The 13,013-nt window shown below is 34.3% G+C and overlaps 1 protein-coding gene across 10 annotated transcripts in view; it reads left to right on the forward strand.

The window, feature by feature from the left end:
* Positions 1–13,013, forward strand: part of DGKB (diacylglycerol kinase beta) — an 804,767-nt gene that overhangs the window by 241,597 nt on the left and 550,157 nt on the right. For 9 of the 10 annotated variants that reach the window (XM_068550569.1, XM_068550571.1, XM_068550570.1 and 6 more), the window contains one exon: positions 4,487–4,563. In XM_068550569.1, coding sequence (XP_068406670.1) covers positions 4,487–4,563 — 77 coding nt within the window. Of the gene's footprint in view, positions 1–4,486; positions 4,564–13,013 lie in introns of those variants that run through there. The other variant, XM_068550574.1, reaches the window with a different exon arrangement.

The following is a 13,013-nucleotide window of genomic DNA, read 5'->3' on the forward strand; positions in this document are numbered from 1 at the left end:
ACATGAGAGGATTCACAGGGAGTGAGTACTTTAGAGGACGTCTGGAACAACTCATGCACTAGAGCAGGTGCTAGAAAGACAAGACAAAATCTCCTCTGTCAGTCCCCAGGTAGATTTCCTCCATTTCAGCATATATCAGAAGTGCTTGCTCAAAAAAATTACTCCTGCTTTTAGGCTTAGTACCACCTTACTTTTCAGATGATGCTGAGAGTGATGGAAAAGACAACCTAAAATGACCCCATTCTCTTTGTTGTGGTTAATAACATTAAATTACTTCCTCGAAGATGGATATGCTAGTCAGAAGGCAGCAATTGGTATCCAGTGTTCTTCTCTAAGTTTTCTGCCCTCGTAGCCAAGGCAAGCATCGTTGACTCTGGAATTAGCCCTCTATTTCAGAATTGCCTCAAGTCATGATCCTCCTTTGCTTTCTAGGAGACCCAATATTTTGTGCTGAGCATCTGTCCTAATCCCTTATCCCAAGGGTTAAAGCAGCTGTTTTAACCTGGCTGCCTGGCATTTCAGTTGCCAATCTTTTTGGAAGCCGGACCTTTGTCCCATTACAAATACATATTAACTGTGAATTGATCTCCCAGTTCATAGCTGCCTGACTGTCTGGCTTCCTGCCTGGATTTCTCAGCCCAGAATCTGTCACTGTGCTCTCATACTTGAAGTTCCAATATTAGCTCAAATATGACTGAAACTATGTCTTTCACCCAACTACTACCTATTCATCTAGGTGTCACTTCCTTGGTGTGTCTTGTACTAGAGGGTAGGTTGGACATAGTTATGCATCCTTACTTCTCTTTGCTACCCCAGTGTATTTTTGCTTTTGTTTTTTGGCCATGCCATGTGGTTTGCGGGACCTTAGTTCCCCTACCAAAGATCAAATCCATGCCCCCTGCAGTGGAAGCACAATGTTCCACCCACTGGGCTGCCGGGAATTCCCGTCCAATGTTGTTTTGGACAGACAGTTGATTATAATCAAAAGTTAGGAATGTTTATGATGATAGGTAATAGGAACAAATCCAGAAAAGCAACTGAGTTACAAAATAAGTAAGTGTGTGTTCCTATAAAGATACATAGAACACAGCAGTAGGTATTTCACAATCCAGTGCAATTTGGGAATCCAAGCAGACATGTAGACAGTTTACATAAGGAGATTCTGTTTAAATAATACAGGGTTAAGGCAAGATATCTGGAATCCTCTGATGTTCCATGCACAATCTCCATCTATAGAAGATTGGCTGGAAAAGTCAAGACTTTAGTCTCAGGGAGGTTGGACCCAAAAAGTTTACTGGGACATGAATAGAAGAGCAAGATAAGGCTCCAGGTTCTAAACTAGATTGTGAAGTGGGAATTGGATTGTGGGTAAACTTCAGATGTCAAGATGTTAAAAATGGAACTTGAGAATTGGAAAACGAGCAAGTTGAGTTGATGGTGAGTCATCTGAATATGAATCAGAGCTTCTTAAATTGTCCCAGACCAAGATCATCACTGAGCCTCAGTTCATGGAAAATGCAGTCACAGAAATAGAGATTTTGGCTCTTAATTCATTAATTTATTCCTAGCGGTCTCCCACTAAGAATATTCCAGTGTAAACTATGATCAGTAAACTGTTAAAAAGTGACGTGAATAATTTTGAAGGCTGTTGCTTTCTCCAGGGCATTTATAAATGATTACTGATTGTGTATTCCTATGCATATGTGAAATGAAAAGCCCATCTTCAGGTGGTATCTCTGAGGTTCTGTGGAAGTCCTGTGTATAAGAAACCAAATTTTTCTTCTTCCCCTTCAGTTTTATCATGGAGCCAAGCTATGGTTAAAATAGTCTATTGGGATATATTATTCCAGGATTTACACGTCTATATATGTATGTCTCTGTAGGTATGTACAGAAGGGTCTGAATCTACATCTATAAACAAGAGGAAGTAAGAGGTGTTCTGCTAACTTAGAACAGTGCTTTATCATCCACAGAGAAGGATTTGAGAGTAAGGAGTCAGCTTCATGTCTCTTTTTAATATAGCACCTGGTGTCTGAAGTAGTATAAGTTTCTGCCAAGGTGCACATCAAAGCAATTACTGTAATTTGTTGTATTTTAGGAATAGCTGTGATTATTTTAATCCCAATATTTATTGCAATTCTATTGTTTCAACTTTGTAATAAATTGAATGCTGTGCAAAAATGAAAATGTGCATTTTCTTCCGTAGGGAAACCTTCAATTTAGCAAGGGACACAGAATAACAAATTAACCTTGATCACAGTATTGAAAGCACTGGCAAGATATATAATGAAAAATATTTATATATAGGAATCTGTACGGGCTTCAAGCACGTTATAGTGCGCGCACACACACACATGCACATGCACACGCACCCAGAGAATCTCAACAAAAAGAAAAACAACCCAGTTAAAAAATGGTCAAATGGCCAATAAGCACATGAAGAGGTGTTCAAGATCATTAGTCATTAGTAAATGACTACTCAAGTGCAAATCAAAACCATTTTATATCCATAGGATGGCTTTAATTAAAAAACTAAAAAATAACAAGTATTGGCAAAGATACGGAAAAACTGGAACCCTCATACGTTGCTGGTAGTAACGTAAAATAGGACAGCCATGTGAAAATCTGTTTGGCAGTTCCTCAAAACGTTAAACATAGAATTAACATATGACCCAGCAATTCTCCTCTTAGGCACATACCCAAGAGAACTGAAGCATATATTTGAACAAAAACACGTATACATTAATGTTCATAGCATCATTATTCATGGAAACAACTCAAATGCACATCAGCTGATGAATGAATAAGCAAAATGTGGTATATTCATAAAATGGAATATTTTTTACCTGTAAAGAGGAATGAACTACTGACACATGCTACAACATACATTAACCTTGAAGGCTTTATGCTAAGTGAAAGAAGTCAAACACAAAGACAATACATTATATAATTCCATTTGTATGAAAAGTCCAGGGTTTGGGGGTTTCTTTTGGGGATGAAGAAAATGTTCTGGAAGTAGATAGTGGTGATGGTTGCACAGCGTTGTGAATATACTAATAAACCACTGAATTGTATACTTTAAAATGGTTATTAAAGTGGTAAATTTATGTTGTGTGAATTTTATCACAATAAAAAAATACAGTCACATACATATAAAACTAAACAGAATTTATGGTATAAAGAAACAAATTTATAAATACAAATGAAACTATAATTTATAAAATATAGGCATGATGCATTTGATGGGCATCTAAGAGTGAATTTTTTAAGAGTGTTTCAAAAGCTCATTTGTAAATTAGTTATTTGGGAACTGGAACATGTTTTATGATGATTCAAAAATCACTGAGTCTTGGGGGTAGGCAGGAAAGATTATATTCAAATGCTAGGAAATAATATCCATGCCCCGTTCCCTAATAGGAAACTACAAATCTTTTGATTATTTCCCACATTTTAATTTCAAGCTCTTTTTATCACTGTTATTGAAACTGATTGAATATTTAAATGACAAAAGTATTTGTTAGGTGTTGTTTTCCTCTCATTTAAATATATTATAATTCTGAGATTTCTTAGTCAAAACTATATTTTGATAACTATGAGAACATTATGTTAGTAGATTGAATACATATATTTTATTATATTTATATATAATTTTTGTCTCATAATATTTGTGTTCTTCCATGACATTATTTCATGCATTAATTCAAGATTCTTTTGTTACCATCTTAATATGATGAAACTCCTGAAAATTATAAAAAATTTTGAAAAAACATAATTTAAAATACTTTTCATAACATATCTAAACTTTTTTCTTAATTGATATAAAATAAGTTGAGCTTTATGTATGTTTAGAAAATTCTCTCTAAAAATGCCTGCAAAATACTAAGATCTATAGTTTGCCTCTGAATGGATTCTATTTTTCTTATTTATTCAGCAGGGCTATTATTAGTTAATAGACTGATTCATGAAAAATGCACTGTGTATTGTTAAGTTCAACAAAGAATACCTTTTTTTTTTTTTTTAAACTAAGACTATTTCATTAATTTAGAAGTTATGTTATCAAAAGAAAAAGGGAAAAAGCATACTACCTATTCATTTATTTGCACATTAGTTCGTATAATACATAGGCAGTGTCCCCATTCTTGGTCAAAACATACTTTTTCCTGTTTTTTTTTTTTTTTTTTTTTGGCCCTGCAGTGCAGCTTGCGGGATTTTAGTTCCCTGATCAGGGATTGAACCTGGGCCCGGGCAGTGAAAGCACCGAGTCCTAACCACTGGACTGCCAGGGAATTCCCCTGTTTCTTTTTTGGTGATTGCCTTTTCCAGTTAGATAGCCCTTCAAAAATGGTAAAGAACATTTTGCATGTTTGTCTTAAAATTTAATACCTGGTGATATTTATTTATATTTTAAGAAGTCTTTGTTTCTGGACTGGATTATATAACCACAGTAGCATATATAAATAATTTGTGTGTTTTCTATTTCTTATAGATTCTACAAAGAAATTAAAAGACGTTCTTGAAGAATTCCATGGTAATGGTGTGCTTGCAAAGTATAATCCTGAAGGGGTAAAACCTTTTTTCCTTTATTTAAGTTTCATATAGATGTTTGGAGGAGGGATTTCTTAATAAAGAGTTCTTGGAAATAGATATTCATATACAAAATGAAATTCATAATGAAATGCTATTCTGGAAGATACATTAAATGATGTGCTACTTTTTTCATCCAAAAACATTTTGCTAATGAAAAGAACATTTCTATATTGTGTGCCTGGAAGTGTATAGATTATTTATAATACATGCTAGGTTCTTTTCCTAAAAGTCAGGAAACAGTTTTAGATAGAACGGGAGAGAAAGTGTGCTGACTCTCACTCTTATGACCTACAGATGTTAACCCCAAATGAACACTGGCATGGGGCAGGCAGTATTCCCTTGACTGAAGAAAGATTCTGTGATGGATATAACTGGTCTCTTACTTTAAAGAGCAGGCTTGGATACAAAGAGAGGAATTTTTTCTCCTTATCTTGTTTTAGCCTGTTACCAATAAGCTTATGAATCTTTCCCTATAAAAACTTGATGTCCTGTCAATTGCTTTGAAACACCTTGCTTGAATGAATGTCTTTCCCTCCCTAATTATTTGTTAATAACCTTGTCTTTAAGACAAGGTTAGCTGAGAAATGTTACATATTGAATGTTTGATCATCATTGCTGTTAAGTTCTTTTGCAGCTTCACCAAGTGACAGTTGGGTTGTATGGGAGCTAAAAGAAACTGCCCTTTGTAGAAGACTCTTTTGCCTGGATATATTATCTAGCCATTCGTCAGATAGATTTGTTTGCTGATTAAAATGTGATCTGTTTTTTGTTTTCGTTATCTTTGTGGTTTTGAATGTTTACAAAAGCACAGTTCTTGGCTATCCTTAATATTTAACTTCTCTGGGATTCATAGAACTAATATTTTAGTCAAAACCGAATCTCTAAATTCTGACCTCAAAATGTTCATATTGTTTTGTAATTTCCTTTTAGTGTTTCCAATACGTACTATTCTTACTTCAATATTTACTATTTTTCCTTCCATATTTTTATCCTGTCTACATTCTGATACATAATTATACCTTTTAAAACTCTTTAACCTAAGATTTATTTTCTTTTTTAAAAATAAAGTTAATGTTTAGTGCCTACAAATGATGCAGAAAATAGACAATTTAAAGCTACTCCCATTTGCCTATATCATGAGGGAAAAAAGCAGACATCTGGCCTACATTTTCCTCACATTTTATTTTCCTAGATGCTTTAGAGTGAGAGAAAGAATGTTGGCAGATAAATTGGTAGAACTGAAAATCTCAAAGACCAAGAAAGCAGGGTTGGAAAGGTAAAGATGACAGCTTTACTGAATTGCTGTAAGACCCCAAAAATTCATTAATATTTACATTTTCCAATCATAGTTGAAAACATGCATGTTATCTAATCTACATACAGAGAGAAAAACAGTTTTTCCCCCCTAAAGATAGCCGTTGGCTGTAAATTCAGTTGGAATGTGATCTTGTTTGCAAAGTAGACTTTTTGCTTCAATTATTTCTTATTTAAAGGACTCTCAAGAATTAGTCTTACTGATATTATATGTTTCATGAGGATTATCAGTCACCATGTACTGGATTTATTGAGGTAATTACTAGACTCATTGTTAGACACACATATGATGTCAGCCTTTTCAATAATGTAATACCTCTCCATAAGTGCACAGATCTGCTCTTGAAATGCATTATTAAAATAATGAACAGTTGAAAAACAAAAAAGTTAGATCTCATTAAGATCCAAAAGTATTTCTAATTTAAGAGTGAAACCACTCTCAAATTTTAAAGGCATAGATGACTGACTACCTAATTGATGTTCAGTTGCACAAGAAAAATTAGAAAAGTGATTAATCTAGTCTTGCTTTAGAGTAAATGACAAATACTTTGTTTTCTAAAATGGAGGTGGCCTGTGTCATCCATATAAAATGTATTTGCAAAGAGAAAACAACCTAAATATCTCTTAAATTGCTTCTCCCCTTTACATAGTAAAGCTGCTTAAATAGTAGATGCATTATTTTTCTTATGATTCACTTGAACTACTGAATTATAAAAGCTCTGTGTATGAAAGCTTAATCCAATGAAAATGTGACCTGTTTAAGTCTATTTGAATAGAGGAGAAATGTGTAATATATGGATGACTCATTTATTTTTAATTCCTGTGAGGAAATAAATGACAGAATCATAAAATATAAATTTAAACAGTGGCTTTAAAGACTCTTTAAGAATAAAAACTTGAGAAAGGTGTTGAGATAACCAAACAAATATAATTATAAAGTTTTTAAGTAAAGAAACTCATCTTAAGAAAAGTAAAATGACTTTCCCAAGATTAACCATCTAGGTTTGTGACAATAACCGTAGTTAAAATCTGGTTGTCTCAGATCCCAGTTTAGGACATTTCCTCTTCACTTAATTGTCTAGGCCATTAGAATGAGAGGGAAGACCTGAGGAGATGAGAAGGATAAGGGGAAGGGAAAGGTATTTCACATGGACTGAATGACATTGCATGTCATTGCAAGCATTACATTGTTTCTGTAATGAGCATAGCATGTTCCATTGCACATAATTATTACTGACTCATGCCCAACAAGGTAAGAGATGCCTTAGTTTCCACCTAATCTTATGTGGACAATATAAAGAGTATGATTACACGTAGATTGTAGTGGCCATCCAGGCCACTGTGAAGGCCATGAACCTTCATAGTAAAACACACTCAGAACATCTCAGATATAACTGATTCATGAGAGTCATAGAATTTTATACTATGAGAAAGAATCAGTTTGGCATTGCATATATAAATATTTTTTCCCTGGATTTCAAATTCCACACCAAATTATTTCATTGACCTCTAAAGAGATGGGAAGAAATTAAGCAGTGGCTTATGTATGGAAAGATATTTGTCTTTAAAAGGGTGGAGAGAGGCTAGGTATGTTATTCTAATAGAAGGAAATAGGAGTGGGGAATAAGTACAATCGAATATATCTTTATATATGCTGTTATATTTTCACATTCTTCTCTGGAAGGTTTTAATTATACTGTGTGTGTTATTCATTATATTTATCTCATGTCAACTAGAACTGTTTGCTTATTACGTTCTAAGATTGATTGATTCAATGATTCTCAAATTTTAGCTGGCATCAGAATCAAATGGGGGGTCTTCTTAAAACAGAGGTTGTTGCCTCCTCACCTTAGTTTCTGGAATGGGGCTCAAAATTTTCTATTTTTATCAGTTTCCCAGCTGATGCGAAGCTGCTATTTTGAAACCACATTTTTAGACCCATGGATCTAGGGTATGCTTTAAAATTAATCTGTAAACTTGACTTTTTAGTTAAATTATCAGCAGTATGAGATGATAAGTATAAATTATCTTACCTTAACGCATGTATGCTTTTCTTTCCTTGCATGCGCAGAAACAAGACATTCTTAAACAAGTAAGACATTTTCTTTTCTATTAAAATCTGTCTTTTCTTTCTTTATTCTGATGTGAGCTATGAATTTCTTATCCATATCACTGAGCTATACTTCTGTACCAATAAGATTCATATAATATACAATATTAACTGTAGTACTTATAAAGTTATAAGTGACTGATATTTGTTTAAATTAAAGATTCAAATGGAGGAGCTGATACCTCAGTAGAATCAAAAAGGGTCCAGAGTGCAGGCTTCAGTTTTGTAGACTCTTGAACTTAATTTTCTAATTTCACTGAAATATAATCAGACTCTGGTAAAATGATCTATTTAATGAAAGTCTTAAATTACTATTTTACAGTGGGAGATTTAATAATTGCTTTTAAATGAGATGGATAAGGACTTTTTAATTGGTCTACAGTGCTGTTAGAATCTGTGAAGAAAATATGAGTGAAAAGCTCTTGATTTTAGCCCTCCTGGGAAAAAGAGCAATCCAACTGTTGTTTCAACCACTCTCTCCTAGTAAAGTCCATTTTGTCAAGGAAGTTTTAGGTCCATAGTTCTGTTGGATACCTAGAATTACAACACATTTTTGAGTTCTCTAAATGGATGTTTATATCCTACTGGGAATATATCTTACTAAAATGCATGAGCTGTCTAAAACCATAACATTGTCTCCCTTGGACAATACTGGATATGTACTAGTTGCTTCTTATTCACAAGTTTCCCTGTTGTTTCAATGACAACAAGCACTGCAGTTTCATCCCCAACATGTCCCAGTACAATTGATTACGTCAGAATGATCTTGACTGACTTAGACACTGGTCCTACATACTACAGTCTCCTAGGATGAAGCACAACTGAAATGGCAACTCATTGACGGTGATGATTTTTACCAGCCCCTTTCACAGGATGACCTTTCCCTGATCTCATCCCTGACCTCTGTGGAAACCTACTAGCTCCCCCAAAGACAGTCTACATGAGCTTTATGTTATTAGGAGGCAACTCCTCAGAGTAAACATTTGCTTTTATTAGGCAGGGCCTAACTTTTAAAGGGCATTTGTTGAACACCTTACTCAACAAACACACCATTCTGCACAACCTTCATCCCTGCTCCAGGTTGTTTGAAAACTGGTGGCAAATGAGCGTCTTTTCTTGGGGTCAGTAGAATGAGCTTCTTCCTTCCTTTTCCTGGCTCAGCCTTTGTTCCATATGCAGTTGTTTAGTAGGGAAGCAATTTCAGTTGCAGAGTAGAAAGAATGCGGAAAGCTGAGGGTAGCCAAAAGGAAAAAGAATGAGGGCATGCATACTTATTACTCTATGTGTGTTCTTTGTTTATCAGTGTTCTGTGAGTGTAGGGTTTTCTTTTTACATTTCCTGTCAGTAGATGATTCTTGGCCTAAGGCTGAGTTAAATTTTCATAGCTCCCTGGGCGTACTCTATCTTTGTACTCAGTACTCTGTACTGGGTTTGTGTTATTCAGACAAGTGAGTGGCTTCAACCCCTTAATAAGAAACCTGGGATTTCAGAACCTACATTTTGTAGTGCTGCTGCCTAATGTATATTTGAAATGTCTTTAACAAGGATATTGACACTATTATAATTATTAGCAATGATATAAACACCCTTGTATTGTAAGCTATAATTGTACTTCCAGAACCAAATTCAACCTTTGCCATTAAAGAAAGCACCTGGAAAGTATAACAGAGTAAACATGGTCTTGGGTTTCCAACTGAACTGAATTCAAATCCATATCTGCCACATATGAGCAGGTCTTGGGCAAGTTACTTCATCTCTCCTAGCCTGAGTTTGTTCACCTATAAAATGAAGAGAGTATTGGCTCTACTGAGTTGTTAAAAGGGTTAAATTCTAAAGTATATGCAAAATACTTAAGTCTCTGTCTGCCAGGTGTTCCATTGATGTTTTGAGGCAGTGGCTGTGGATCACACTGTAAGGAGCACCATGATTTCATATGAAAGTTCTGGAAAATTTATGAAAGGTGATAGGGAGAATATCTGAGACACTCCAACCAATCCTGTAACCTTGATTTTCTCAGAGCCTCACTTTCCTCATCTATAAAGTAGTAAATATAACGCTGTCACTCTGATGTCTTTCCCAACACTAAATTAATTTCCTTCTACCGTGAGGTATGAGTGGAGGACATGACATGTGATTTACTTCCCCTACCAGGCCTCGTTGCAATCCAGAGTGCTGTCCTGGCGCGAGTTATTGTGTCTGTTGTATTTGCTCCACCTCTCACAACTGCATAAATGCCAGGACAATTAGTTAGCAAGGAATGGATGTAACATGTTAACCAGTATTTCTGCTTCTCTTCCCTATTACTATCAGCACAATTTCAGTCATCTTCCTCCTCTTATCAAAGCTACAACCAGAACACAGTTTTGAAAACATACCAGCAAATTGAAGAATAAAATGCCTACTACAATTGTTGTTAACCCAATTTTGACTGTGTATTACTTATTGTTGAAATACATAGTAACTTTTATTTCGCCATGTTGCTTCAGTTTTTATGCCTTGATACTCAGAGAATTGCTCTTGTATAGAATGGAACCACATCCAACAATCTGAGAAAATATTTGCATGGCTACTTGTGAGATTAATTAGTTATGTCGTAATTAAACAAATCAAGTTGAATAACTTCTTGCAGGTTTCTTTTAATTGCATTGAGGATCAAATCTCAACATCTACAAAAAAAACAAACTATTTTATATCTATGAAAACATCTTGAATTTGAGAACGGACCATCTGCTACATCTATCCAAAATTGAAAGCTTGGATTAATGATTTGACTGCTTCAAGTGGCTAGGTGATATCTGTTACAGTTGATATGTCACAGTTGATCCATTTCTCCCTTAACGTTCTGTAATAAATATACAGAAATTTAACAATAGGTAAATATTTAGGGTATATAAAATACAATTATACTAATTGCTTCCAATTGCTTTCTCTACAGATGAGTTTTAAAAACAAGGTTAAATAATTTGAAAAATAAACTAGTAACTCTCCTGAGTTTAATCATAACAGCTAACTTTGATATGCAGTATTTAAACATTCTGTGTAGGTTGCTCTTTCATTTCTTTCATAACATTTATTAAATAATTTATACGAGTTAAAAATCAGGTTAGAGAAAAAGTGATGCTGGGATCTTCAGGTGATCTTTTTCACTTCTTCAGGGACAAGTAGAGCAAACTCTTTAGGTGCTTGCTACAACTAAAACTTATCTTAAGGTTTGTATGTTGTTTTTGTTTGTGTGTTTTCATCAACAGGAATAGTTTTTTTGAGCAGAAGTACATTTAAGGATATTAGGGGAAAATAAATCTAGAGATTTGTGTAGAAAGGCCTGGAGTGTCTAAGGATTTTAAGGTTTTTTTAATAGGTAAAGGAAATCATGAATGATATTCCTAAGATCAACGAGTTAAATTTTCCACTTAGGAAAATACTTCTAAACCAATGTGAACAACAGGCTTGAGTTAAAGAGAAGACCAGGTATGAGTTATTGAAGCAGTCCAATCAAATGATGAAAACTGGGAGGGCAGTTGGGGTTGTAATAGAGGTCGGGGGCAGAGTTAGAACACATTGCAGATATATGGTCAAAAGTAATAGGTTACACTTAGTATGTCAAAAAGAGTTACAGTCAACTCAGAGTTGTCAAGATTGTGGAACTGAGTAGAGATAGTTATGCCATTACTTTTTATTTTTATACTTTATTTTATTTCCCTTTTTTCTCTAATGGCTAGTTTATTGATACACTAGTCAATACATTTGACGGTGATAAACCAGTTGTACTAGGTATGAATATTGAAAAATCAAAATCTGTCTATAGAATTATACTTTGATTAACTATAACATAGTAGCCTTTGAAGTCAGAAATATTTAGGTCCTTGGCACTAACTAGGAGCTTTTGGCTTTGGGCAATTTGCTTGACTTTTCTGAGCCTCAGCTTTCCGTCTATAAAATAGGAGTGATAGTAGCATTTACTTAAGGGGTTATCGTGAGGATTGAAGTATAGCATACATGTAACATATTAATATTTAGTGCAGTTCCTGGAACACAATAACGTTTAGAGAGTTTCCATTATATGCCACAAACATATTAAGCAAACACCTAATTTTATTTTTCCACTTATGGATAATAGAGTGTATCACTAACTATGAAGATTAAAAGGAGATATTGGAGGCTTTAAGAAAGAGTTTGGCATAAAAGCATGAACTGGTGAGAGATAAATATACAGAAAGTGAGAAAAGCACTTGGAACAAAAATAATTGGGTTGCATCCCAAATGCATTTCTTGCATGTATATTATATACTGGATATTGTATCTGGAAATGTGGGAGAAATAGAAATGGTCAAGATGATCTTTGCTATCAAAAAGTGTCAAACTATTAAATATATTTTCAAATTGCTGACAAAATGCTTCAACTCAGGGAATTCTTAAGCCCTGAATTCTTAAGCCTTTACCCAGTTGTAAAGTGTCAATCCCTCACTCTCACATGCTGGCTGAGTATTTCCTAGTCTGTCTTCTACACCTTCCCATCTTGATATTTCTCCCAATAATAACCCTGGTATATTTGGACCTTGATGGATTAGAAAGAATAGAACTTATAGGATAGTATGTATTTGAAACCATTCCAAATTTTTGGTTATTTTGTTATCATTAGTTTTGTTGATTTTATTTTATTTTAATCTGCTACAATATTAAATATATAGCCATATGCTATTATACTTTAAAATAATCTCGTTTGAGATTTAAGTGAAACAGTATATTCCTGCTCAGAAGCTTTTTCTATTTATTATATTTCACAAATTCTTACCATCCTACCTGAATCAATTTTCTTTGTTGCTAGATTTCCTACAAAGAGGTAACTGAGTGAAATTGTGCTATTTTTTTTTCTTTTTTTGCTGTTCCAGTGTCCATACTTCAAATATATAGGAGGACTTACAGTGTAAAAGACACTGTTTTAAGCACTATGTGATGCAGTGTTGTGTTGCATCTTATAGTCTAGCAGGGAAGAAGAGATACT

Source organism: Eschrichtius robustus, chromosome 8 (assembly GCF_028021215.1).
Source record: "Eschrichtius robustus isolate mEscRob2 chromosome 8, mEscRob2.pri, whole genome shotgun sequence".
NCBI lineage: Eukaryota > Metazoa > Chordata > Mammalia > Artiodactyla > Eschrichtiidae > Eschrichtius > Eschrichtius robustus.